This window comes from Oenanthe melanoleuca, chromosome 19, assembly GCF_029582105.1.
Source record: "Oenanthe melanoleuca isolate GR-GAL-2019-014 chromosome 19, OMel1.0, whole genome shotgun sequence".
NCBI lineage: Eukaryota > Metazoa > Chordata > Aves > Passeriformes > Muscicapidae > Oenanthe > Oenanthe melanoleuca.
The window spans coordinates 3,240,794-3,268,750 of NC_079352.1; the positions used below are offsets into that span (position 1 = coordinate 3,240,794).

The following is a 27,957-nucleotide window of genomic DNA, read 5'->3' on the forward strand; positions in this document are numbered from 1 at the left end:
GGTGACTGTGTCCACCTGACAACCAGGGGGCTCCTCCCACCCACACAAGTGTCTCACTATTGTTCTGCACTGAACACATAATTAAACAGCAAATTAACATTAATTGGTACCCCTTCTACTGGCACAACCACCTCATTCTGGTACTGCATAAGGGTCATGGAAGGATTTCCATTAATGCTTTTCTCACATGAAAGAGAATTTTTCAGATATTGTCCTCTGCTAGGTCTACATTGATTTCTTTTGTAAAATTGAAAATGTGTGATGTAGTGCTCTTGAAAAATTAGAAAAACAAATCATCCTGCAGCCTAATAGAATAGGTAATGTTTCAAATGCTGGGTAAAGCCTATGTGAAAGGAGAGAGAAATATGCATTTTTTTATTACAAGAGCCAAGCTTAGAAATTGGCTTCACTTCTCTGACCCCTTGGACAGGAGGGCACTGCTTTTCTGGCACTCTCACAACTAAACAAGGTCATCTGCACTCCCAAAAGAAACTCAAAATTCATAACTTGAGTTTCAGCTGATAAAAAAGAGAAGAAATAGATACTGATTTGTAGTTTCTTTACATAAAAATATATTCAGGGAAATACTGGGATCTTATCACTACGGTTGGTGCCTTGAGTAGCTCATTTATTAAGAAAGTTCAATGTTTATTTAAGCATTTCAGGTCTCCTTAAAAAAAAGAAAATCGAGAAAATAAATAAAGTCCAATGTAAAAAATCCACGGCAGAGCTATTTTTGAATTAATAAAACAATGGGAATAATACACATGTCCTTGAGAGTAACTCTTTCTTACAGAGATAAGGTGGTGATTAATGGGAAATTTGTTCTTGCCAGAGGTGGCTTTCAACAGTAAGTAAATAAATAGTATGATCCCATTCTTGCAGTCTACCTACCATAAATATTATTAATCTGATGCTAGGAAGCTGTAATACTGCTGGCCATTCAGAGGTTAAGATTCTGAAAACACCCTTGCCCCTAAGGTTATTTTGTTGATGATGTCATTTATTAATGCCACAGGAATAAAAAAATGGCATGGCAACCAATTCAATTCAGTTTTAAAATAATTTCCAGAATAGAATGCTTATTTCTGACGGTGTCACTGCACCTGGTCAAAATCAGCTAAAGAGTTTAGCCTCAAGGAATGGAATAGCCGTTATGAAGCTGGATTTTAAACCTCAGGGAGTGCTGGAGCAAATTAAAATGGGTTATGTCCAGTGGCACATGTGCTGCAGCAGCTGGACTCCCCCTAAGCACTCAGTGGGAAGCAGGACATTGCCAAAAGGCACCAACCTCCTGCAGTTCTCCTTAGCCTGAAGTTGCTTGCACAAGAGACAGAGAATTTCCAATAGAACCTTAACCAGAGATAGGAAAAACCCCTCCTCCACATAGACATTCAATTGTCCCCATAGTTTATTTATGAATTCTGGATTTCATGGGCCAAATTTATTAACTAAGTTATTCTGTCAAGAAATATAAATGATGATCATTTTTTAGCTGCACCTCTTGAACAACTGTATCAAAGTGTAATAAAATTATTGAGGGGATTTATTAACCTGATGAAGTAACTCATTAAATCCTTCAAATGCATTAATGAAGGAGGAAGTGTGGGCCTTTTGGTATAATTGGAGATGGGAAATTGTACAGCTGGGCCAACCTGATAAGAAGGATCAGCTATCCCAAAACAGTTTCATTCAACTGGTAATTTGGGGCATTTCTACCACTGCTCTGGATTTCAACATTATTTTTTTAATCTAGGTAGCTCTGAATCAGAACACAGCATTTTTGTTTCTTTGTTTTACTACTTTCTTCTAGCAGCTTTGGACTAAATTAAGCTCTTGTGTGAGATGGGCTGAGGTTCTCTAAGGCTGATCTGTCTGCTGTTAAGTGAGGGTGGCTGGACCAGCACAACCAGCCCAGGACAGTTTTGACCACAGGTTTTAAGAGGACATTACTCAAAGTTGCTGTGTAAGATTTGGCTAAGGAATGCAGGGGTCAAGCAAGGCTGAAGTCAAAACATCAGATGTGCTGTGCTGATTCATCTGCACAAACAGCCATCAGTGACAGCAAGCCCTGCTCAGGGAAAAAAGAGCTGGATATTAGAAAGAGGGTGGGAGAGAACACGTGCACCTGAGGACCAGCACTGGGATCACCTGCTGCACTTCCAGGCTTTTGCTACCCCATTTTCCATCTGCAGAGAGCATCTGGTTCAAGTCAGAGCTGACTCCATTTATAATGTTTTTAAGACCACTGAACGGGTACACCTGCACTGTTCCAGTGTGCAGCATTAAAGATCTTCCAAGGGAGCATCAGTGCTGGAAGTGCTGCTCTAACCCACTTCAGCAGGACAGGGGCTGCATGTGGCTACAGCTGTGTGGCACCTGGGCTGTGAGAGAGGAGCTCTGGAGCAGGCAATTATATCCAACATTACTCGTGGTGTGGCTGATTTATGGTGGGCTGGAATCAGCACCATGAAATGAGGGTTGTTACAGAACTGTTCTTTATGATCAGGTGGTGGCACGTGAGCTTCTGCTGACTGATGACATTCACAGGACTAGGACATCTGAGAAACAGAAAACTCTGCTTTCAACCCCCTGTCAGGCAGTTTTTATGAGGAGATTTGAAAACATGCAATTTGTGTCTTCCTGGTAGTTCCTGTGCCCTGGGAAAACTGGAGCTGGTCTTTGTAGCTTAAATCAATTAGGAGAAGGATGCAGGATGTCTTTTTTGTTTTAGGCATGTATTTTTCATGGTTGCATTCCAGATAAAACACTGTTGTGTCAGGGATTCTAATCACCTTTCAGCCATATATGTAAAATACATGTCTCTGAAAGAGGTAATGAATGTGATATCCCTGAGGCTTGGAGATTGCTGGGATGTGAAGTGCAGCTGTAATGAAGTGAGACGTGGGCATTATTCTCAGACCTCCCACCACCACTGCCTCGGCTGCCAGTGTGCAAGACAAGGTAGAGAATGGGCAAAGTCAAAATAAATTCACTTTACCACACTTTACAATAAGGTCACCTCTGGTGGAAGGTTGGTATTTAATGGCCACCAGCTTCATTATAAATCTGTTTTCATCAGTGTCTGCTCTGCTTAAATTGTGAGTCTTGGGAAGAGGTGAAAAGATTGATTTAAAACAGACCTGTGGGCTGAGCAGGTGGGGAGGAGAAGGGAGCAAATGTGTCATGTGGAATCGTGACATTTCAGGTGATCTACACCTCACTGCCTGTCTTTTGGACCTCAGCCCCTGCTCTAAATAGCTATTTAAGAGCTTGGATTTGGCAGGCAGAGCAGGAGCCAAGACCTGCTGCAGGCTGGGCAGCATCTCCCCTTCCCAGGTGAGCTGGATCCAAAGCACAGACAATAGAAATGTGTCTGTTCCCTCACTCCCTCCAGCTGCACACGGATCCAGGCTGACACTGTTTCTTTTGCTAGGGAATGCATCAGATGGTGGGTGGAAGCTGCTCTTGTTCTCAGCCAAAAGATCACAAGAAAAAGCATTAATTTAAATTTTCAGTCATCAGTTTCATTCCCTGCTCTCACTGAAGAACATAGCAGTTTTGGCAAGGATAGGTTAATTAAGAAGAGAAGCAAAGCGTTTGCCACCCTGATTTCTATTTGTAGAAATGGAGTTGCACAGTTAAGCAATGTGCACTGCTAAGAAAATGTGTACCATGTTATGTTTACCTAAAATAGAACAACTGAAATATGCACTTTTTATTAGCACTTCTCAACTGTTGAATAAAATGTGACACAAAGATAAGGGAACACAGGCACATTACAGGCATGATGCATTCTGAACATGCTGCTGTCAGCTGAAGAATCCAACACTTAAATATGTCAATATTACATTATTAGTCTGCATCTGTGTTTGCTGCTCTGAGAGAGATGAAGTGAGCATGACTTAAATAATTTCCCAAAAAAATATAAATAGAAAAATCTATGTAATTATTGAAGCAGTACAAAGAAGGAATATCATAATGGTTTCCAAATAGAAACAGTCTCCATTTCTTAGCTCTCTGACTCCTGTAAAATTTCGTGTAACATGCTGCTATTTTGAGAAACATTAGCTCTTGTCTCTGTTTTACAGTCTGCTAAAGAGGCTGTATTTCTCCTAACCTTGCAGATGACAAAATGCACTCCTTCACCACAGTCTACACAGTGCTAGATCATTTCAGGCTTTTGGAGTAAATGACACACAACTCTATAACTGTATGATTAGGCCCATAGATTACCAGATTACAGCTATAAATCTTCACCACAGCTACCACTCACTTGGCAGAAATAGTCAAGTTTCATCATTTGTTCTCATGTAGAAAACATGCTGTGAAATGCAGCCTCAAAGGTCACCAGGATGGCATTTCCTTTTGTGGCCCTTAATAAACTTGCAGCTAATGCAGTAATTACCAAGCCCAATTACCTCTGTGATGGCTTCAGAGAATTTCTTTTCCAAAGTCTGGATAGTCAGATTCCACTCCCTTCAGATAATAAGTAAGATAGATTCAGCTATTCCTACAGTTGTTAGGCATTTCTGAAACAGGCTATTTGCAGAATGAGGGAGTTGTGCCAACAGAACCTGAGTAGGGTAATTTAGTGGCATTAAAAACATTTGTGTAAAAAAGGTGGTGGACACCCTTATTTCAGTGCTAGCTTTATTTAAAATAACGTGTTCCTACTCTACCTCAGCTAAATGCAAATAAAGTGAAATGGAAAACATTGCCCAGTTTTTGATATACACATATTTCCCCATAATTTTGCATGTATGTACATATATAAAAATACAACCTACTATATCTGATACAGTTCCTTAGCTTGTGAGCTGGAGTCAAAGACTCAGCATTTCTTTAAACACAGAGTTTGGATACATTGTACAAACCAACTCATTCCCTTTGTTAGCTACAAAAGGGCTTGACAAGCTACACAGCTCTCGTTATAACTGCATTTATATTACAGCTGCTAACTTGTGAGTTGCATTTAGAAAATCCAGAAAAGGAACTGCTATAATCGACTCCTTTGGCATCAGGCCAGCACTGATAGAAGCTCCTCAAATCACAACATGTTTGACTGAAATGACACCAGTGGAATAATTCTTTACAAAGAGCTAAAGTGTGATATGTTAGAAGTGGCTGTGCCATTATTTGGAGTTCCAGCTCTTTATTCAGTTACAAAGGAAGGCAGCTACATCTTTATACCAAGCATATGGGCATTATTATCCCTTTTTCCTGCTCTTCCTTTTGGTTTCCTTGGAGGGAATAATTGCTAGGGCTGCTTCCAAGAGTTTGAACTCCAGGTACCTGACATGCACCTGCCAGGAGTTCAGCAGAGCAGAATGGAATTTAACAGTGTTCCTGTTTGCCTCATCCTCCAAAGTTCAGCTGTTATAACAGTAGGATTTTAGTCTGGATTCTTTTATCTTTGAGAGGTCACTTTCCTGGTTATTTCACAGTCACTTTCCTGTTTGTTTTATTTATATGTAATAGGCATTTAGAACGATGCCTGCTGATTTTAGATGTATTTCATCCCTCCCCAAATTAATCTGGGTAATTCCTCCTTTCCTGAAGCAGTCAGAAGGAAATCACTAATTTTTGGATAAGCCCAGAATTCCATCTTATTTCTATTTGTACACTGATGTGCTGGTACACAGATATTACTGGCAAAAATCTCAGATCTTACTTAGCACTGTCTTCAAGGAATAGATATGGAAGAGAAATACAGGCACCTTCTTTTTGTACAAGGGAATTTATCCAAAATACCCCAAATGTAGAAACCTTTCAGGCATGCTGCAAAAATATTTGCTTGGGAAGAGTTCTGGGAAGGATTGAGTGCAGGCCAGCCAGGGCAGTAGGACAAGAGGTGATTTTTTGAAGATTGTGTTACTGGCTGCCAGGTTTTCTGTATTTCTGGCTTGGGGTTAAGCTGTCTGTGGCTTTGGATCAGCACCTGCTTTCTCATTTAAGATCATGTAAGTAAAATCACATTAACATAAAGAAAAGCTGGAGAGCAGATAATAAAATTATTAGGTGAATAAAATGTATGAACCTGAGAGGAAATGTGTTATTCCAAGTCAACTGATTGTGCATATGAAGAACTGCCAGGTTTAACAAGAGAAGTAATAGATTACATGTAAGAGGAAACTTCTTGATGAGATGAGTGAAAATTGCTTTGGTAGATTAAGCTCTGTCAATAAAAATCTTCCAAGAAGACATAAGACTGTGACAATCTGTAATAGGGTTGGAAACCTTTGCTTGCTTCAACCCTAATTCCAATGATTGTCTGATTTGTCCCACAAGCTTGCAATTAATGCATCATTGTCACAAGTATCAGGAATATAATACCCTCCTAAAGTAAGCAAATTAAATCTCTAAAACAAGCTAATCTTACAGCAGGTAATTTCAGGAGGAGAATTCATGCACACAGCATATTTCACTACTACACAACACCTAAACATGTTAATAAACACAATGAAATAAATCAGATTTTTTGTTCTCTATGTTTATGAGCCACTTTTGGATTTCCATCCATTTCAACATTAGTATGGAAGGATAAACATAAGCTTAGCCCAGTTTATACATTCCTGCTTCACAATACAGAAAACTATTCAATTATTGTGTTTCAGATGTTGGAAGCTCCATCAGTCTTGCCAAGAGAAGTGGAATGGAAATAACCTTTTTTTGTCATGGTATCTGAGAGTGTTGTACATTGGTGCCCTCTGCACACACTCCAGAGAACTGCATTGCTTTGCTTTGCTTTGCTTTAAAATCAACTTGAAAATGGTGTGAGAGATTTAAATAATTAAACAGTTGTACAGGAGCTTAATGAGATGAATAAACCATTGCAATGACAATGAGCTATATATTATTAATTTTAAAGTAGCAGAAAATGCTATTTTCCCCAACTAGAAGTGTCATTGATTCAATATTTTCACCAACAATTTACATTTTTTCCTACAAAAATTCCTGTTTACCCTAAAAAGAAGTGTCCTTTCAAATAATACCTTATTCCTATTAATGTTATTTAGAAACCAACCAATTCAGAAACCTACTATTTAAATAAAACCAGGCCTTGGCTAGCAAACCCTTTGGAGGAGAAACTGCCATTTACCATCTGGATGTAAGACACGAGGGAAGCAAAGAGGATAAGGGTGAGACTGTAACTGTTTGGGATTAGAAAGTAGAAATAAAATATAACTTACTGTTGAACCAATGTGCTTGGCCTTGTGTCTGGGCTGCCATCAGCAGTGGCTGTGAGTTACTGCAGAGGGCTCAGGTGGGGAGAACCCAGCAATAACAAACACCTGTGTGGCACATAAAAAAAAAAAAAAAAAAAAAAAAAAAATTAAAAAAGAGCACATTTTAACCAGACTTCATAGCTGATGGGAGATGAATCAAATTATCAAAAAGAACTCAACTATGCATTTTACCAGCAAGACCCCTCACACCCCAGAGGCTTCGTGCTGCAGAACAGACCCAAAAATGTTGTGTGGCCTCATCCCTTGTGTGACAGCAGGATGACACCAGGCAGAACGGTGAGATGCACTGGCTGCTGTGTTCTGACACCTTTGGAAGGGATGTTTGTTGTTGGAAAGCCGTGAGTGTTACACGAGGAGCCTAAATGGAGCCCCACTGTTTCTTTGTGTGCTGTCCCAGCTCGCTGTGCTGCTGACAGACAGCACCATTAAGCAGCCATTAGCACCATGCCTGAAAGCTCGGATTCTGCGGGTAATAACGGGGCTATTCAATATTTGGAGCCTTTGTAAGAAAGAGGGCACCTAAATGAGAATAATGAGGTCATTCTATGACATGCCTGAGGGTAGAAAACCATGGGTAACTTTTTAGCCCGTTTGATATGTGAACACATACGTTCAGCTGTGACAGATTATTTCTAGCCTTGGCAAAAAAATGGAGCTGCTTCCATTAAATCACACCACGCAACATCAGCACCAAGTGGTAATCAAAACACTGTAAAACACAGCCTTCAAAACAATTCTGTGTAACCCAATCAAAAGGAAAACATATATGGAACAGATATGTGAAACAGAGCAAGGGGTTGAGACAGTGTCAGAAAAACAGTGAAATTTAACTGTTAGGAAAGGATTTTATGACTGAAAGGATTGTTTCCAATTCTGCATTTTTTTTTCATCAAATGAGATGCTATTTTGGCTTTGAAAAGATGAACAAACTGAAATTTTAATTTTAGACCTGCTTCTTGCTTAGAGCAGTGGCTGTTTCTTGTGAAACTGGCTCACTTTCCCAACATTTCACAGAAGGTTTTGCACTCCAGGGCTATTTCAAGATTCCTGGTGCAGTGGAGCAGCCTGGGTTGCAGTGGGGCTGTGCTGAGCTGTGCAGTGTCAGAATGAACCTACAACTGCACAGGTCTGTGCATTACCGGGGTTTTGTTTGTGGTTTAACACTCTTGATGCTGTGTACAACAGTAGTAGGAAAAATCTCCCTTTTTTTGAATTATTTCCCATGTTTCTGCCACCAGAGGAGGTACTCTGGAATTTTCCTTAGTGTGCAAGGTTGTCATGTGGCTCTCAGGCTGTGCTGGCCCCTCAGCTCTTTTGGGAAAGCTCAGTGACCTTTACTGAACAAGATGGCAGAATCATGGAATAGTTTGGGTTGGAAATGAGCTGTAAAGGCTCCCCTGGAGCAAACAGGGATGTCTTCAAGTAGGTAAGATTGCTCAGAGCCCTGTCCAACCTGACCTTGGATGCTTCCAGGGATGGGGCATCCACCACCTCTCTGGGCAGCCTGTGCTGGTGTGCACCACACTCAGCATGAAAGATTTCTTCCTTCTATCTATTCTGAATTTACCCTATTTTAATTTAAAACTATCACCCCTTGTCCTTCTCTCGTGTAGTTTCATTTTTACTGTATTTTCATTGTATATTGTTTTAGGGAGTTAGGGAGATCTGCATGACATAACTTGTTTGTATTCAGCTTCAGCACATCTGTTTACTGTCAGACCCTAAATGCAGGGACACAACTGCTGAAATCTCAGATCCTCGAGCTCCCCCTGCCCTGGGCACCCCCAGCAGGGGCAACTGCTGGAGGATCAGGAATTGTGAGCCTGGCTTGTGCTGGGAAGGACTTTTCCTTTACCTGCTATTGCAGCAGCACCTTTCACCCACCTTGTGCTTGGAAAGAGGAAAAGGCCACAGCAACCACTGCAAAAAAATGATTCCTGGGGTTTAAAGAAAAGAGGGTGGCTGCTGGAGCAGGTGAAACACTTGGCTCTCAGAGTTCCACCTCTTGGCAGGCAGCTTCTCTTTGTACCCACATGTGAGATACCCAGAGGGAAACAGACTTTGCTGCTGCTCCACTTTCTCTCCTTTTAATTTCCATTTTCTTCATCTTATTGTTTTCTACAAGGGATTAACTCAGCAGTTCCTTTTGGACTAGAAGGAAAGGTTTAATTCAAATTATTCAGGGACTCGACAGACTGTGTGTTAAACTTTTAGACTTCATCTAGCCCTCAAGCTTATTAAATTAAAAAGATTAATGAGTGATTGCCCATTTTAGTGGATACTTTTAATATTAAGCCTCTCCAATATTATAATTGGAGCAACATTGCACATGCCCTACCTGAAAGGCAATCACAAACACAGAGAATAGCACACAGTGTTTGTTTTATACTCCTAATGTTTCATTAGATGTTTGCTGGTTATGAATTATCTATCAGCTCAAACATACTGGTTGCTTCTTGAATCACTACTCTGAATTTGAACAAAACATTGTCTTTAAAAAAGGGGAAGAGAGGAAAAGGGACTGCTTCCTGGTATCTTTTTAGTAGATAAAATAAAGCCTTTTAAAATAAAGGTTTTAAATGCAGTGGCAATTGATTAGCAGAAGGGATAGGAAAGAAAACAAGGTTTCTCAGTGCTCTCTCAAACAAGAAATGGTGTAACCCCTCACAGCAGCCTGGCTCAGCCCCTCTTCACTTCCAGGGTGGGCAGAATGAGGTTCCAAGAGTCATTCCTGGGGAATTTTAATGCATCTTTATCTTACTCATGAGTTATACCCTGGGCAGTCTTATTTTCAAAGTTGGAAAAGTGGTTCTGCTGTTGATCATCTATTTGCATAAGTTAATATTTGAATATGACATGGATTCCTTAAAGACTAAAACCTGTGAAGTTCTATTAAAAGCAAATGGATAATGCAGGGTAATTGCAGGAGGCAAGCCTGGCTTTCCAATGTCAAGAAACATAAAAGGAATAAATAAAATGAAGATAAATCGTGCTGTTTTTCATCAGTTTTCAAATGCAGGATGTTTTAAACTATTAGAGTCAGTACTAATGAGTCTCACATTATCAGAACCTCATCAGCAGAATCTGAAAAACTATATTTGAACTCTTACATTGAAAGTTTCTATTTGGCAGAACAAAGTAACTGTTTGTCTCAAGCACAAAAATGCTGTTGAGAAGAAAGTGAAGCTGGTTTGGAATCTGCCAACTTAGGAATTCTTCTCCTCTGGATTCCATTGTATCTGAACCATCTTACTTTTTACATGGCTACATAATTTGGATCACAGCGTTTCTGAAGTTATTTAATGGCAAGAGTTCTCATGAAAAAAATTCCAACTTGCTGCCTTGTCCCACCACTGCTGTCCACAAGAGGTAATTATGAAAAGGAGGATAATCTGCCAATTACAAGGGGGTTTTATAAGCTATGACTATTCCCATTGATTTCAATATAATATATATTTGCCTTTCTAAAGTAAGGATTATTTTTTTCCAAATGAATTAATGTTTGATAATAACTGGTGTAATTTATTTTTCTCCTCTCTAGTGTTCATAATGGCTTCTGGGCTTTTGGTTTACCCTTTTGGTTTCAACTCTGCTACTGTGAAGAGATTCTGTGAGAACTCAGACATCTACTATGCAGGAGACTGCCAGATTGGATGGGGGTACATGCTGGCAATTGTTGGGGTCATGTTGTCTGTCTTTTTACCATTCTTTGCAAAATATGCACCAAAAGAGCACATATCTCCAACTCCAATACCTACTATTTTATAGTATTTTATTACTCTTTAAGAACAGAACATTCCTGTCTACAGTAATGGGCAGAAATTATTAAAGCACTTCCAGCTGGCTGTGTTGCAAAAGAGAGGAGAGGAGATGGGGAAGAGAAGGTCAGATTGACAAAGACCAAAAGTGCATTGAAAGTCTTCCGTAAGCGCGAGCAGCGAACGCTCTGGAATCGAAATGGGATTAATCAGCAGCTTTTACACTGCTCTAAACAGAAAATGGCATAATGCCTTAGACAAAAAAAAAATTAGTTTATCCTCAAAACATCTGTCTACCTCCCAGTTTCTTTTGTGTCCCAAAATTGTGAGTCTTAAAAGCTTCAATTCACTTTTGATATATTGTGAAATGTCAGAACTTTTATGAACCCAGTAACTTTAAAATCAATAATATTTTGTTACAACTATTTTGATTAGTGAAAAAAGCACCTACTAGTAACCACAGCCTAAAATTAAGATTGATAACTAAAAAGAATTGTATACAAGAAAAAAGTTTCTTTTTAATCTATATATATTAGCAGCACCTGCATATTGTAAGTTCTGGGCACAGTTTTTACTTCTGCACTAATTGACAAGATACAGAGACATCTTCATGAAGTCTTGGGTAAAATTGAAATTTCTTTTTTTCTGAGAGTTCCAACTACTTCCGAAGGCTTCATGATGATTTAATGCAGGAAAAAAAATCTTAATAATTTGTTTTCAGTATTTCTTAAATTATAATTCTAGGTGGACTTCAACAAAATGTTTTGAACTATTACAGCTGTAGATTTTGGGTTTTTGTTTTTTAAGGCTGAAAAGAAAAAATCTCTGTTTATAAAAATGTCTGTGCCCAATGGCCCTTACCTGTAATGATAATACAAGCCAGAATTAACTAATTCCAATATTTCCATTGCAATTCAGAGTCCAGATTGTAAAACAGAAAAGTGAAGTGAAATGCTATTGAATATGACTAGCAAAAATCTGATGCTGTGTCCGAATTACGAATGGCCATATTTCATTAGTCTGTATGGAAATTTTGTGAGGTGTGATTTACACAATAGCACTGAATTCATTATTATCAAGCATTGAAATAAGTGCACTTGATTGCCTTAAGCAAAAGAAACATTGGGTTCTAATCTCACACCACTATTGTGTTTTTTCATTTAAAATAAAAAATTAATTCTAATTCTATTCTCATTTTTTATTTTCTATTATTTATTAAAAAGAAAAATCACATAGATATATTTAATTCAGAGCTGTACTTCTTAGTTTTGTATTTTGGCACAAACCAGGTGATCAAATTTATTATTCTTCACTTAGCTGAGTCCAGCTGATTCCTGAATTTTAATTTTTTTTAATGGAAGGTGTACATGAAGGGACAGACAGAGACATGTTGAGGATGCATAAGAAAATGCAAACAGAACAATCACTGTGTTATTTTAATATACATCAAAGACTTCTGCAGTCTTGTTTACATTCCTCACCCTTCTAAACTTCAATGGAACATTGCATTGTTTTCCAAAATAATTGTCCAGTTGTTAGATTTCCAAGCAAAAATTTGCTAAAAGCAAATTCTGGGTGTAAACTTAGCAAGTTCTTTGAAAATACAGATTCCAATGCAGAACTGAGTACACTGAGAAAGAGAGCATGAGTGCTCTGCAGAGCAGACTGAGAAATTAAATCTTCCAAATATTTAACAATGTAGGTTGAAGGAATGTCCTAAAGTAAGAAGAATAAACTCCAGTCAATTCTGTATATTAATGTGCTTTTCAGTGATGTCTTACGCTTTTTTTAATGAATGGCTGAGATTGATAATTTTCATGTAAGAATCAGAAAAGTGAGGAATAACAAACAACATGCAAAAAGAAAATAATCACCACAAAGTAGAGAGACAGAGATGCAGGCTTTTCTTTCCTAACCAACCTGTGCCTTTACACTAGAACCATTATACAAGACAGGATCAATATGGTCAAGAAAAAAAAAATCACCCAACAACTGAAAAATGTTGAGTAGTGTGTATAAACTGTATTGAGTAGGGTTTTTTCTGTTTTGTGTAATGTTTACGACTGTTCACTAAATGTTTCACTAGAAAAAGTGATTTGTTAGTGTCAAGTAGAAACTTCTTTTGCAAAGATCTAAACACTTCCTGAAAAGTAAAATTATTTTAGATATTTATTAACAGCCATAACTCACCTAGTAGACAAAGGACCTATTCCTGTCATTACTTATTAACATAAGTTTCGTATGTGCAGAATTGGAAGCATCAATCACTTAACTGGACTCAGTTTTAAATTACAGCAAAATCTCACAATCCACAACACTGCTGTACCAAATCTTTAACTTCTTAAAGCTCAACTTCTGTTGTGCAAGTCATCAACCTCTGCATCCTGCAATATTCTGCACCTTTTATGAGTCAAGCTTCCTGTTGGAGCTTCCTTTAACATTTTATAATATTTTTATAATATTTAAATGAATCAAACACGTGTACATGACCTCTACAACTGGATTGGCAAAACCCTCCTTGAAGCATCCATGCTCTAAGCCTGCTTCACACTGGAGGTGTGATGGTAACTCCAGTGATGCTTGCAGTAGCTGGTAAAGCACACCCTTCAGATCCCACCTGTTGCTGACAATGCCTGTGCTCACACTGACAGATCACTTTTTTAAATAAAGACTGTCTGCGCGTTGAACTGTGTACAAGCGTTTTCCTGTTACAATTTGCTGGACAGGTTCAAGTTTTATTCTAAATATATAATTTTTTAAGTGTAACTAAAAGCTGTATTTTCCATTAATGTGTTTCTGCGTTGACTAGCTGGCTCCTTTTTAGAATATTAACTGTTTTCTGTATTTGACTTGTTGGATACAATATTTCAATTATTTTAAATGTGAAATTTCCAATTGCCAACACTGTATAATAAAATAATAAAAAAAATCCCCATACTGTTTGCTATTTTCTTGACAACTCTTTTGTTTTGCAGTTCCCAATAGATCTGCTCCAAAGCTTCTGAAGTAGGGGAAAAGGAAATAGGAACAGCAGGAATAATCTATGAAAGTTAATGTTTGAAGGCAAAGGTACATAAACATGTACATGGTCCTTCCCTCATGAAAGATGTTTCTATGGCAAAGGCAAGGAAGTTCTGTGTTCAAATAATTATTTCTTTTCTACTTCCTCTGTGTCCTTGGGAATCTTCTTACAGCTTCAGGGTCTGTTGTTATTTTATGCAGGTATTATACTGATTATTTATTTTAAAAAAACAAACATGAATGAGGTAACACATAAATGGGAACCCAAAGAACACCACACAGCATTTGTTGGACAACACAGCACAGTGATATTTCAAATATTTAACCCCAATTTCAGTGGTAGTTTTGGTAAATGTTGTACCATGTCCAGTCTTTATGGGCAACAATTAGTTAAAACTGGGGTTTGGACAACCATTTTGATTTTTACATTTCATTTATAGTTTTTACATATGCTGTCATCTCAACATCTGCAATTTTAACAAAGTCTTGGAAAGTGTTCTGTTCTTGAGCAGTTGCTGGTCTTACAGAGACGCACTTGAAAATGTTCCTTTTTGCATCATAAGTTCCCATGCACCTGTGCACTCGACCTCTAATGAGTCGTGGAAGCTCACGGTCCTTCATTAAAGCATAATAAACACATAAAACAATTACATCACCTCACATAAAAGCTTCCCACATGGCTGCTTTCTGAGGGCTACATCAAACAGAAGACCTTTACATCAGCTTTGTTGCTATTACCAACCATTTAAAAGCTAAACTCAAAGTGTCCCCTGTTTTTCTGAAACAGATCTGAAGATTCCTAAGTAGTGACTATTGCTCTAAATGGGGAACAATATGGCAAAAACATTCAGCCTGCCTTTTGCACAGTAAATTTCTGTTTTCTTTTTGCATTCATGAAAAGGATTGGAGCTAGTGGTGACTCTTATGTGTGGACACAGAATACTCACAATTTCATAAAACACGCAAGGCAGGGTCTCCTTTCCATCTCTCAGAAGAAAGTTCTTTGCCCCTTTTGCTCCAGGTGTGACTGCAGAATCCAGAGTGCCTGTTCCATTAAGCAAAAATTAATCATTCCAAGATTCATTATATTAAAAATTTTTAGTAAACTGTATCACTCTACAGAAGATTCCTAGAAACAGGAAATTTTTTTCTAACACATTCTAAAAACAAAGAAAAGAAAGAGGATGGAAAAACCTGATGTTGGAGGATGACTGAATTGTTAATTTTGTACCTGTTTCAGTCACCTTTGATAGCTGAACAGAAGGGAAATTAGATGGTGTTCATGCCAGTATTTTGTGGGTTTAAGTATTTCAGCTATTGAAAGATTCTGTCTTGTTGTTGCCCTAGCACTATTATCAGATTATATTATTATAAACTACTCTGCTTACCTAGAACTTCAAATAACAGTGGAGTTTTATAGGTATATTGGCTCCAGTGCCTCACACTTTGAATGACTGCAGACAGGATTCGCAAAGAATTCTTTTTTATTTTTGTTTTTACTTGAGATGATGAAATTTCCTTTCAGATGAAGACAAAAGCTTAAGTTAGAGATATACACTTGCAATTTTAAAGGGCACATAGGCATTTATTTATTATGCTAAATAGGAAATAATCACATTTAAATTAGACAGTTTGTTCAGAATATACAAACAGCTCCCTGCCAGTTTACTGAGGATTTTAGGTTATTACAGTATGAAAATCTCAATTCTAAATTTCTAGAAACTCCAGGTTTTACTAAGGCAGCTTGGGCTGATGAAAACCTAATCTTCCATCAGTTTTCTTTCTTTACTACTTTCTCTATTGTGTCTTTCCCATTAACCCTGCCCATAAGTTTTACCTGACTTTTATCTTCTGGGACACAAGCAAATTGGTTTTCATTCATTTTATTTTGCTGAGTATTGTAGTTAAATTTATATGCTGGACTGTGATCCTGCAGGTTTCTTGCCACAGTGCTGGTTTTCACTGGCCACTGTCCTTTGGATGTGTCTGGTTTGATGAGCTGGGATGGGTTATGACTGTCAGGGTGTTTTTGCTGCTGGACAGTTTTCAAATTGCTTGAAAAGTTCTCAAACTTTCGAGAAGTTCCATTATCAGATCTTGAATTTGCTGTGTTACCTAAAGGAGTATATTCATTCCTGTTCCTGCAATACAGCAATTCAATATCACAGTACCTGTTCTGAATACTCAGATTAAATACTCTGATTAAATACTCAGATTAAAATGTGATTAAAGTCTATGAAAGCAATCCTTAAGTTGTTGTTTTAGCTTTAAATACTTCTAAACTCACTTGAGTTTACACCAAATTTATCCATATACAGGGCAGTGCTTACACCTGTGCATAAATCCATCTGACTTCAAAAGGCCTTGAAACTCTGCCAAGTTATTGTCCTGCCCTGTGTAAGGGATCTTTCCTGATCCAAAATTCACATATTTTCATAACTCTAAAATAAAATAAACAAGGTTTCCTCTAAGAGTGGTATTAAAAGGGTTTCTTTGAATGCTACAGGCATATGGGAAAACGTGAGAAGCATTTTCACATAAGAACAAAAAGGAAGGATAATAGACATTAAAGGCTTCACCAACCTGCAGGCAGACAAGTTTTTCCCAGCATTTGCTAAATTAAACTTTGATGCATTTGGTGGTTTCATAAGGGAAGGAGCCATCGGATGTTCTGCTTGGCTTTCAAAGACAAGTTTATAGAATCAGTGACACAGCAGCAGCTTTATTGCAAGACACATGGATTGTTCATGAAACAACATCCATAATAAAAATAAAAAGAACAACAAATAACTTGCTTTTTACATACCCACTGTTTGCTGCTGTCTGTAGCTCATCCACTTCTGGGTTTGCAGTTCCCCAGCCTGATTTTCAAAAGACAAAGGATTGAATATGGACAAAAATGGGAGAAAAATGGAAAAGACTGAATGGTAATAAGTCTTTGTAGGCCTCCAACTCTGCCTAACGTCCCACAAACAGGCTCACACAGGAAGGAGGAAGAAAAAAGAAAAAAGAGGGAATGTGATCCTTTGATATTTGCAATTATAAGACAACTTCTAACAAGTAGGTTGCTTCTCTAGACAATGGTTCAGTTACAAACATTAGACTTAGCAACAGAGACTTTACTATAAGAAAACTTTTAAACTTTATTACAAGTAAAACATAATGAAAGCACTAAAAGCAGAATTCTGCACTGTTCTTTCCAAGCCCAATTTGAAGAACAGAAGTTTCTTTCTGAACTACAAGAAAGACATCCTACAAATGTTTCTTCTTGTAACACAGGACTTGAATGTTGATTGAAATCAACTGAAAACAAAAGGTCAGTTTCAAGAGACTCTATTTAAATGCCAGTGCTACTTCATTCTCCGTCACACCAAGAGTCAAACTCCCTCTAGGCAAGAAATATAAAAAGCTCAATTGTACAGAGGAGAAAGAAATTTCCTGGAGGACAATTTGTACATAATGAACTTTTCAGAAATAGATATAAAGGATGCATATAGTTCTTGATAAAGACAATGTCTGGTTTCATAGAATACAGGAAGTTAAGATTTATTTGGATTTAGAGGCAGCAAAAAAATAAAATATGTCTTATTTACCGAATGATGAGGGAGAGAAGTCATAACTACGAGTCCCAGAACCAGTACCTGGTTCATTTTTAAGTGGATTTGAAGTGATGGGCTGTCTAGTTCTTTTTTTCTGATTGAACAGTGGTACAGGCAGACAACCTAAAATTAAAATTTAAGTAATGCTATATTAATAGCAAAAGAATACACAATCCACACTTAAAACACGTAAATGAAATTACTTAAATTTTACATTACACATAGGAATTACATTTCATAAACAGATAACAGGCCATTCCCTCACAGAATTTATATTCCCAGCCTCTGTCCTGCACATAATCCCACTAATGAAACTTTCCCTGAGTGACCAGACCCCTGAATCCATCTAAAATCTCTGCAATAAACAGGTAACCCATGCAAATCCACTCAGGAAATGGAGATTTAGCGCTGAACGCTGAATACTCTGTATGAACACTCCCTATATAAATGTATTATATGTTTTTTACATGTACATAAAAGCATAATGAGGTGTGAACAGAAAGGCACATAGGAAGAGCTGGTACCTGCTGTGCTGCGAGCCGAGGTGTCAGCTAAACTCCTTTTCATTTCTTTGCTGAATCTTAACAGGCAGCAATGGATTGATTACTCCAAATTTGCTGTATGGAAGTGAGATAAACAAAGCAAACTAATTAATGCTGCAAACACATCCAAATTTCAAGTGTTTTTATGGCAGTTTCACTTAACACTGCAGCTTCAGTGATAGGCATAATTCCAAACACAAGCCCTAAAACACTGAAGCAGCTGTACTGAATTTAGAAGATCCACAGGTGCACGCCTAAGATGGAACTGCTCTTTGCAGATTCCAGGCCCTGAGGGAGTGAGCTGAGGGTAAGGGCCATGTTGAGGGGCAGCGCTTACCGGGCTGAGGGACGGGGCTGAGGGTCAGCCCTGAGGTGAAGCCCTGAGGGATAAGGCTAAAGGATGGGGCTGAGGGTCAGCCCTGAGGGATAGGACTGAAGGATGGGGCTGAAATATGGTGCTGAGGGTCAGCCCTGAGGTGAAGCCCGGAGGGCCAGGACTGAGGGTAAGCCCTGAGGGATGGGGCTGAGGGACTGGGCTGACGGACAGGGCTGAAGGATGGCGCTGAGAATCAGCCCTGAGGAATGAGGCTGTGGGACAGGGCTGAGGGTCAGCCCTGAGGGATGGGGCTGAGGGTCAGCCCTGAGGGATGGGGCTGTGGGACAGGGCTGAGGGTTAGCCCTGAGGGATGGGGCTGAGGGACGGCGCTGAGGGTCAGCCCTTAGGGACGGGGCTAAGAGACGGGGCTGAAGGTCAGCCCTGAGGGATGGGGCTAAGGGATGAGGCTGAGGGTCACCCCTGAGGGATGAGGCTGAGAATCAGCCCTGACGGACGGGGCTGAGGGTCAGCCCTGAGGGATGGGGCTCAGAATCAGCCCTGAGGGATGAGGCTGAGGGTCAGCCCTGAGGCACAGCCCGCCAAAAAGAACGGACACTGTCCGCGCGCTCGCGCCTCAGCCGGTGCGGAAATGGCGGCAGGCGGGGAGTGCCCGTTCCCACCCGCTGAGGGCACGGCGGGAGCGGCCGGGCCCGGCTGGGGGACACAAGAACCATTTAATCACCCCCTCGGTGAGATTTCATTAATTAACCCCGCCCCCGAGGAACCGGTGTGGTGTCACCCTCAGAGGACTTGAATCTCCAGAAGTGTGTGGATGTAAACGCTGCTGTAAATAAAACTAAGGGCATTCTTCACCCTGTTTGTGTCTTCAGCTGTTCTGGCTTTTGCACATGGCTGGTTCCTGTTTAAAATCTGAGTGCTTGGCACGATTGCATCTTTTCCTGTTTTAATAAAACTTTTCCTTCAGAAGCGCTCCCAAATATCTGTATGCAGCACATCAAACCAATCTGGTTTCTTACTAAACTAAATATCCCACATCCTTTTTCAGAGTGTGAGTATTGGCAAAGCACAGGAATAAGGGATGGTTCCCAGTGCTTAACCCTAAAAAGTGAAAACTTTCCGTGTGAATTCCCATTCATTCCCAAATTGGCAGGTCCTGGGACACCAGCAGTTAAAGTGTTTGGATGGGAACTGCTCTAAGGGGATAAAAGACTCTTCCATGGGTTTAGTTCCTAAACTCGTGTTTGGAAATTCACTGTCCTAAAAACACTCTTCTTAGGAGACAAACTTCTTGCATGTTAAGTAAGTGCACAGACATCTCTGTGTTTCATTCAGCACTTTGGAAGGAATTACCACAATTACAGCGCCAGTAGCAATAAAAGATAAACTATATGTTCCAGCCTTGCATGTTTGCATTTTGCTGTTAACTCTTCAAACTGCTGCTGTGTTTAAATTCAGCAAACCCAGATTCAGAGTGTGAGTTGTGATTTTGGGTGTTGTGTCACTCACCATTCTGGCACTGCTGGAGAGACACGGGGGTCAAAGGACAGTACAGACTGTCCAGCGCTGTAAAATGCAACTTTACTGCTTTGTTTAATAAATTACTCATTCTGATTAAATATCTGACAGCTCCTAAGTACAGAGTAATACAGCTGAGTATTTAAGTAAACAGTCTCTATGTATTAACTTGCTGTAAGGTTCAGCAAAATATGAATGTGTGAACTGAAACAAAGAGAGCAACTTCTGTAATTCTGAAATTATATTCCTGGCAGAACTATTCCAGATAAATCCTGTGCTTAGCTTTTCCTAGACCTACAGTCTGTCAGCTTGGGATATAAAGACTTTCAGGAACTGGCCAAATATTCTCTCAGTCACTGGAGTATAATCTTAATAAAAATTATTTGTTCAATAAACATTCTTTATTCTCTTGCACTCTGTTATGTTTACATCATGAGTCACATACCAATTGCAAATACTTCTGTCGTTTACAGCAATAAAGCTTATTTTTCTGTTAATAAGACCTTTTATTCTAAACATTTTGATTCTTTTTTGATTCATTTTGAAGTTACTGCTGCTCTTTGGCTTCAGAAGCCTTTCTGAATGCTTTTAGAAATGGAAGAAAAGTTGCTGACTAAAGTTTTTTGGGGAGAGAACAGAACTATTGTCCCATCGTGGTCTAGATCTGTTTCCTTTTTAATAAGAGACTTCAGAAGTTAGAGGGTTGTCCCTGGCAAAGTTGTTTCAATTTGTCAGAGGTCTGTGTTAGCAGATCCCGAGATAGAACCGGAGCCAGAGCTCTGGGCAAGTCAGTCGTGGATAAATTGCACTGTAATTTCAGCTTGTGCTCCTTCTAATCACTGCTCTTAGGATTTCTAAAACAAAAAAGGTCGTACAAGCCAGGGCGTGCTTTGAGGAACTTAGCTGTTCTTGGCTTTTTTAAGATGAAAATACTTGATGTTTCAGCATTGTGTGCTGGACTAGAGCCAAGATACAATTCTTATTTTGCTGATGTTGCTCACTTTAAATCACTCTGCCCTTATATAATATAATACAATACTTATTTACCTTCAAACATACAGGAGAATACCTGTTACATCTAGTTTGCAGATCAAAAATGCCTGATAGTTAAGTGTAAAAACAGTGTTTTCACTGTTCATTAGCACAGGATTTCCCTATAGATCATGTATTATAAAGACTGCCCAGAGTTAACTTTTGGACTGTGGAACAGTGCCATTAACAGCCTCGGAGATGTTACTAAATACGGAAACAGAAGGGGAGGCTCCTTGGGGAGGGAGGTTGGAAAATCCCGCCTCAAAACTGAGTTGAGAACTGTTGGGAGAAATCCATTCACTTTCTTTTGCATCTGACCTAACCAGAAGAAAGACTCTCCTACTGGAAAGAATTTATTTATTTTTTTTTCTCCTCAGAGAGAAAAGCTTTCCTCGAGCATGAGTTCCCCGTGTGTCCCGGTGAGACGGGTGGGGCTCTTCGGGGGCACCCACGGCAATGAATTATCGGGGGTGCTCCTGGTCAGGCACTGGCAGCAGGATGGAGCCGAGATCCAGAGGGCAGGAGTGGAGGTGAAACCTTTCCTCACCAACCCCAGAGCTGTGGAGAGGTGCACCAGGTACATTGACTGTGATCTCAACCGGGTCTTTGACCCCCAGAGTCTTGGGTAAGAGCAGTTGTGCTTTCTGTTCTGCTTTTCCGGGTTTTAAAATTCTTTCCAGATTAAAATGTTGAACACAAGTTCCCCTGCTACTTTAACAGTGCAGTCACATAACTAAAATTACTGACCTTTAACCCAAAAAAAGAACAAATTGCATGTGTTAACAGACTCACTTCTATTGCTGGTAAAATCAGTCTCAAACCAACACATTATTTCAAACATGATTTTAAATGAGTATTAGATGAGCTGCATTTGTGTGAATTGGAGTACCACTCTTCTGAGTCAGAGAGTCATTATTTCTCCTGTCTTGTGCAATTCAGTTTGGGAGCTCTTCTGAATACAATTACACTTCCAAGAAATAGCAGATAAAAGCAATTAAACAGATCTAAGTATCTGAGAGAATGGTACAGAAATCAGGGAAGTGTGTTTAATTCCAGTTATGTACATTAAAAGGTGAAAAGTTGAAATTAGAAAAACTTGAAGCTAGAAATAATCTATTCTAAGGCAAAAGCAGAGCAAAATACCTCAGTGATTTAACTGACTCATTATTTAAAAAGAAATACTGTCTGTAATTACTGCAAAATAGTAACTGATTTTACATTTTTAGAAGGATTTGATGTTTCTGTGCTTTTGAGACATCTATTCCAGAGGTGTGGTTTGCTATATAAATATTCTTGGCAGAGTTGCTAACCAGGTAATTCTGTTTTAGAAAAGTTTTAACAGCAAAGGTGAATATCACAAAAAGGAACACTTACTGTATATATTTTGCAGGCAGTTATTCTTATCCTGCACATCTTCCCATCTGGCTTTTCATCTTAGAATTTTGTTGTTGATTATTACATCTAAGATAAGCAGATGTTAACACATAAGCTATGAGACCATTTTTTTAATTGTTTACTTTGGAAAAACATACCAAAAAAAAAAAGTTATTTTTGCTTGGTTTCAGCTGCTTTGAACACAGAACACTTGAAAAAACACCAGATTAAGACACCTGCAGGTTTCCTCCATATTTTAACTAATATTTCCCAGTAAATACTATGAAGTTGCCTGGTCCCATTACAGCACTACTGAGTGTTTGAAGTACCTCCCCCTGGTCCCTTAAGTGTAGAACCTTCAAGATCAGAAATTATTTTACAAAATAGGAAAAAGGAGAGTGAATTCTTGATACTACTGAAAGCAATCGTGTCAAGCTCATTGGCTTCCATAAAAAGAATTAGCAGTTTTATGTGAAGGAATGTTGAATTTCAAAGGAAGAGCTAAAGAATAGAAAGGTGGATTATGTGATACACAGAGTCTCCTGAAATTAGAAGTATTAAAACTTTGGAGGATTTGAGATAGCAAAATCTTCACTGAGCTTTCAGAATCCTAAAGAAATAAACTGTAAAAGTCTGATTAGATCATGAGAAGACAAGAAATAAAACAAGTTAGAAAAACCTTGAAGGTGATGTCCAAAAATCCAGACTGATGTCTGAAAATGGTCTCCAGCAGGAGGTGGATCCAGTCTTGGAAGTGCTCTATGGTGTTGCTAAATTTTTAGTTAGTTTTATGCATGGGAGGAAATTTTGGGATGTAAAGAGAAAGAAATAATTTCCAGCCAAAATTTGATTAAATAATTCTAATACCCTTCTGCACAAGACACAGAATAATAAGACAATTACTAAATAATCATACTTGCTTTCTTCAACAAATTCAGCCAATTTGAAGTTTGGTAATTAAACAAGTGATTTCAACTCCAGTCAGTTTTGGATTTAAAGTAAAAGAAAAGGCTAATACATATTTTGTTGACTGTAAAGCCATGGAATGAGCTTACTAATTTCTTTGTGCTGATATTAACAGCAGGCCAGTGGTGGAAGATATTCCATATGAAGTGAGGAGGGCTCAGGAAATCAATCATATATTTGGTCCCAAAGGTAGTGATGATGCCTATGACCTTATTTTTGACCTTCACAACACCACTTCTAACATGGGTGGTACCATTATTCTTGAAAACTCCAGGGATGACTTTACAATTCAAATGGTTCATTATATCAAGGTAAAACTAATTTAAATGAACTATTAAAATAGATTATTAGTTGTAATGTTGTATGACTATGTATTATTTTGTAGTTTCTCTAAATATACTATTTTTTCTTCTGCAAAACTGTTTAAAATATTTCATTACTCATAGGATTAATTTTTTTTAATCAGAAGCAATTATTAATTTGAATATAATATGAGGTAATTCAGATTTAAACTCATCATATCTTCATGTATTAAAATGAGCATTAATAAGACTGATGGGCAAAGAGGAATACTTAGAATAACATCTATGAAAATCAATGCAGTTTAATCTGCTTTCACACTGATCTGTCAGGAACTTGGATAAATTTGGGCTACACATGCTGAATAGTTAAACATTAATTTCATTAAATAAAGAGATATAAAAAATAATGGAAGTAGGTAATGACAATGTTCCCTTATCAGTGATGTGTCTGGGGAAGCTGTTTGATTCTGCTGTTCCTGAAGCTGATAAGTTTTGGTAGATTGAGGTTTGCAGAAGTGCTGCTTTCAGCATAATTTGCTTGAATTCTGGTTTGACCTGGACAGTGACTGATGAAATCCAGGTTGGGCCAATGATGTGGAATTTTAATTATTTTTTCCCCTTAGAAACAAGGTATTTTCAAACATTTTTCCCTCTTATTGCATGTATTCTTTTCACATGCTTATAAAAATATATGAAGTTTAAAAAGCTTTTGACTAAAATTATATGAAGAGTAATGTTGGGCAGTTGTCAAGAAAGAAGCCTCAAGTAGCAAAAATGCCAATAAAGGAGATTAAAATGAGGCTTAATTCACAATCATTGTCCCCATAAGAGAATTGGAGTCTGACCCCAAATAAAATAGTTGAAATCTGCTCTATGGTATTTCAGTTCTCACTTTTGGAACCATACTGAGGAGATTTTTTTTCTCTGCTGGCAGTTCAAGACTAGAACTGTGCTCAGTTCTGGTTCATTGGAGCTGCCTGGCATCAGTTAATGGAACAGACACCAACAAACACAGCTTTGTGCATTTTCTAAAGATGTCCTACTTCCTTGAGGGCCCTGCAATAAAGGCAACATATTGAAGACATTGTGTAAATCACTTCTGCATCAGTAATCTTTTGTGGCACAACATTTTAAACCATTTTGCATGACAAAGGCATTTTTAAACCATCTCCACAGAACGCTTTGGCTCCAGAACCTTGTCCTGTTCTGCTGATTGAACATCCCAGCCTGAAATATGCAACAACTCGCTCTGTGGCAAAACATCCTGTTGGTAAATATCAAATCTAAAGTCTCTTTCAGCCCAGCAGAAAGGATTTTGAAATATAACTGTTTTCAGATGTCTTCACTGCCTTGTGCAGAGTGCTCTGAGCACCAGGAGCTGTTTGTTTGACAATATACTTACCAAAATAATGTATGTGATTATCCATCCTTCTGAAGAGTTCTGACACAGAAATCCTTAAACTGAATTAACCCACTTTTCACAGAAAATATTCATAATATATGACAAGGACTTGCTTGCCTTAAAAACCCACATAATTCTATGCCTTATAATCCCTTTTAGACATTAAAAACTGACCCATCAGACATTTCTTTTTGCTGTGCAGTGTGATGGGGACATGAAGTGACATTAATGATCTCCCTCCTCTCCAAACAGGTGTCGAGGTGGGGCCCCAGCCACAAGGTGTTGCTAGAGCTGATGTTTTGGACAAAATGAGGAAGATTGTCAAACATGGCCTTGATTTTGTGCAACTTTTTAATGAAGGTAACAAGAGGTTACAGCATTCTCTGTCACCTCAGTGGACTATTTTAGGAGAGTATTTTTAAAAATGAGTTGTGCTATAATTTTCCAATTAAACAAGTAAGAGGTGGGGGGAGAATTAAAAAATTAAAGGCAGACCTGTGCACTACCTAAAATACACTCTGACAAAATAAGTGTTCCTAATTATTTCAGAGTATATTTTGTCAGTAGGTTGGTTTTTTTTGAAATAGAAAGAAAATAATGCAGTTATGCTTGTCAGAATTTCCATTATTGTGCTGGAATAGTAAAGATTAAATACCACTGATACCACTCTGAGCTGTGCAACACTAGCAAACAGACCTTTCATTGATTTCCTCATCTACAAAATAGGTCTTTTTAAGTGAAAAGTAGCATTTCAGTAGCAAATTTAGATTTGAACTTCATATGCCCCAATACATGACTGGACTATATTTCTACAACTTGGCTTTGAGGGGACAACCTGATGATTTGAGCCATTGTGCAGAGAATAAATAATGCAATGTTCTTTTTTAACAGGCAGTTTTTCATCTTGACATTAAATTACATTTATTCTTTCTAGGCAAGGAATTTCCACCATGCACAATCGAGGTTTTTAAAATAATGGAGAAAGTAGATTATCCCAGAAATAAGAGTGGTGAAATTATTGCAATAATTCATCCTCAACTACAGGTAAATTCTAGAATAATTTCCTTTTGTGACATTTTCTACGTATTCCTGTGTTGCTTCTGCTACATTGTTGTATATTTTAGTAATAAATATTTAAAATGCCAATATTGCCAATGGGTTTTATTGAATACTTTAGACCTCCCCTAGGGTTAGGTTATCTCACTAAGGTCATACATTCATTATTTCAGGAACTGTCTTGGGAATCACTGACTCTAAAATCACTACAAAGAAAGAGACAATAGGATAGCTTATAATTTAGAATACAAACCTAATTTTTAATTCTAAAATGAGTCTCTGTTTTCAATCAATTGTGAGCATCTGCAGTTTCCTTCTAGCTCATTCTACCAGTGAATTCTGAAAATGAGGGCCAGACACACAAAATTATGTATTAGGATTAGAAGGAATTATTTTAAAAGCTTTTGCAAAAAACTGCAGAAATTAGCATAATTAGCATTAACTCAAGAATCACATAAAATATACAAAAACCTGAAAGTAAATTTATTCTATTTATTTTCTTTCCCTAAGGATCAAGACTGGCAGCCACTGAAGAATGGTGATCCTGTATTTTTGACTCTTGATGGAGAAGTAATTCCATATCAGGGGAACTGTACAGTCTATCCAACATTTATTAATGAAGCAGCATATTATGAAAAGAAACAAGCTTTTGTAAAAACAGAGAAAATCAAACTCACTGCAAAACACCTCAGCTTGCCAGTCTCAGAGCAGAGCACTTCTTAAAAGCTTGTAACAAATTTTTCATATAAAAAGTGGGTTTCCTTATGAAGCCCAGGGTCATTCAGTAGTAATTTGTGGAATAAATACAGAACCTAATTTTAAATTGTAATTTAATTAACCTTGCTGAGCACTTTGAGATCTATTGTCATAATGCTGATTTTGACTCTGTTTATTGTTCTAATAGAATCCTATAATGCAAAGAATTTATAAATATTTTTATTAAGATTTTATAAATATGCTCATCCACAGTACTACATTATATACAAAATTTACAGCTTTTCTACTTCTTAACCCCAAACCTCAACAGCCAACACTTTTTACAATAGGCTGATCCCTAAAATTAATTCCTCAGGTAAACACACAAAATGTGAGACAAAGGAAAAGCTGGGCAGAGAGAAACAGGGGGAGGGTGTGTATAATAAATAATATTATCTGCACATGGGACTGACCCCCACGGTGCTGAAGTGGAAGCCTTGGGGTTTATTTTGTTTCCACACTTACAAACATATAAACAAGCTAAACAGGATTTCAGAGAAATATACTCTAAAAAGCTTTACATTTCATTTTGGTGTATTTCACTATCAATTCAAGCTGCTTCTGATTTAAGGCAAGATTTAGGCAGCTATGATGAAGAGCAGAGCACAAACCATACCTGAGTATTCCAGAATGGAAATTAAGAAGTATTCTATATGGAGAGACTTGTTTTGTATCTGTAGAGAGAAAGCCTGTCATAACATCTTAAAAAGAGAAAAAAATTGGGGCTTAATTAATTTTCTAATGTTGTTTTTTACATTTTTGACAAGTTGGTGATAAATATTAAGAACTTTGCATAAAGATCCATTAATTATTTAACTGAAAGATTAATTGTCCAGATAACTGTCATACTCTACCTTTGAAAAGTGATGCCATCCTCATTTCCTACTAAATTTAAAGTATTTTTTCCTTGTCTTTGTGTAACTCTTATGGCAATAAAAATTTAAAAAAAACCAACAACACAGGACAGAATGTTGATTGAATGACAAGTTTTATTTCCTTAATTTAAATAAACATGGTATAAAAAGCACAGAATTACCTGCTCTAGTC

General features: G+C 38.0%; 3 protein-coding genes across 4 annotated transcripts in view; 2 read left to right on the forward strand and 1 right to left on the reverse strand.

Moving 5' to 3' along the window:
* LHFPL7 (LHFPL tetraspan subfamily member 7) overlaps positions 1-13,943 on the forward strand; it is a 58,007-nt gene extending 44,064 nt beyond the window's left edge. Inside the window, exon 3 of the mRNA XM_056506793.1 lies at positions 10,792-13,943. Coding sequence (XP_056362768.1) covers positions 10,792-11,018 — 227 coding nt within the window. The 3' untranslated portion in view covers positions 11,019-13,943. The remainder of the gene's footprint in view (positions 1-10,791) is intronic.
* A 509-nt stretch (positions 13,944-14,452) lies between these two features.
* SPATA22 (spermatogenesis associated 22) lies at positions 14,453-19,076 on the reverse strand. Its single transcript, XM_056506867.1, has 9 exons — positions 18,521-19,076; positions 18,153-18,245; positions 17,623-17,751; positions 16,836-16,890; positions 16,613-16,708; positions 15,867-16,170; positions 15,418-15,547; positions 14,977-15,074; positions 14,453-14,644 (listed from the first exon to the last, which is right to left on the reverse strand). The coding sequence occupies exons 2-9, from the start codon at positions 18,193-18,195 to the stop codon at positions 14,453-14,455; spliced, it is 1,047 nt and encodes a 348-aa protein (XP_056362842.1). The 5' UTR covers positions 18,196-18,245; positions 18,521-19,076.
* A 2,189-nt stretch (positions 19,077-21,265) lies between these two features.
* ASPA (aspartoacylase) lies at positions 21,266-27,937 on the forward strand. 2 transcript variants are annotated; one of them, XM_056506868.1, is made up of 6 exons: positions 21,266-21,679; positions 23,510-23,705; positions 24,873-24,966; positions 25,351-25,458; positions 26,033-26,142; positions 26,665-27,937. In XM_056506868.1, the coding sequence occupies exons 1-6, from the start codon at positions 21,453-21,455 to the stop codon at positions 26,875-26,877; spliced, it is 948 nt and encodes a 315-aa protein (XP_056362843.1). In that variant the 5' UTR covers positions 21,266-21,452; the 3' UTR covers positions 26,878-27,937. The 2 variants fall into 2 exon arrangements, with proteins under 2 accessions (XP_056362843.1, XP_056362844.1); XM_056506869.1 differs by having other exon boundaries at positions 21,276-21,679; positions 23,513-23,705.
* The last annotated feature ends 20 nt before the right edge of the window (positions 27,938-27,957 follow it).

Coding starts and splice junctions, on each gene's coding strand:
- SPATA22 (XM_056506867.1), bottom strand. CDS start 18,195: ATGAAAAGGAGTTTAGCTGACACCTCGGCTCGCAGCACAGCAG. Junction 17,752..18,152: donor CTCGGCTCGCAGCACAGCAG/GTACCAGCTCTT, acceptor TTTTAATTTTAG/GTTGTCTGCCTGTACCACTG. Junction 16,171..16,612: donor AAAAACTTGTCTGCCTGCAG/GTTGGTGAAGCC, acceptor GCTGTATTGCAG/GAACAGGAATGAATATACTC.
- ASPA (XM_056506868.1), top strand. CDS start 21,453: ATGAGTTCCCCGTGTGTCCCGGTGAGACGGGTGGGGCTCTTCGGGGGC. Junction 21,680..23,509: donor TTTGACCCCCAGAGTCTTGG/GTAAGAGCAGTT, acceptor TGATATTAACAG/CAGGCCAGTGGTGGAAGATA. Junction 25,459..26,032: donor TGTGCAACTTTTTAATGAAG/GTAACAAGAGGT, acceptor TATTCTTTCTAG/GCAAGGAATTTCCACCATGC.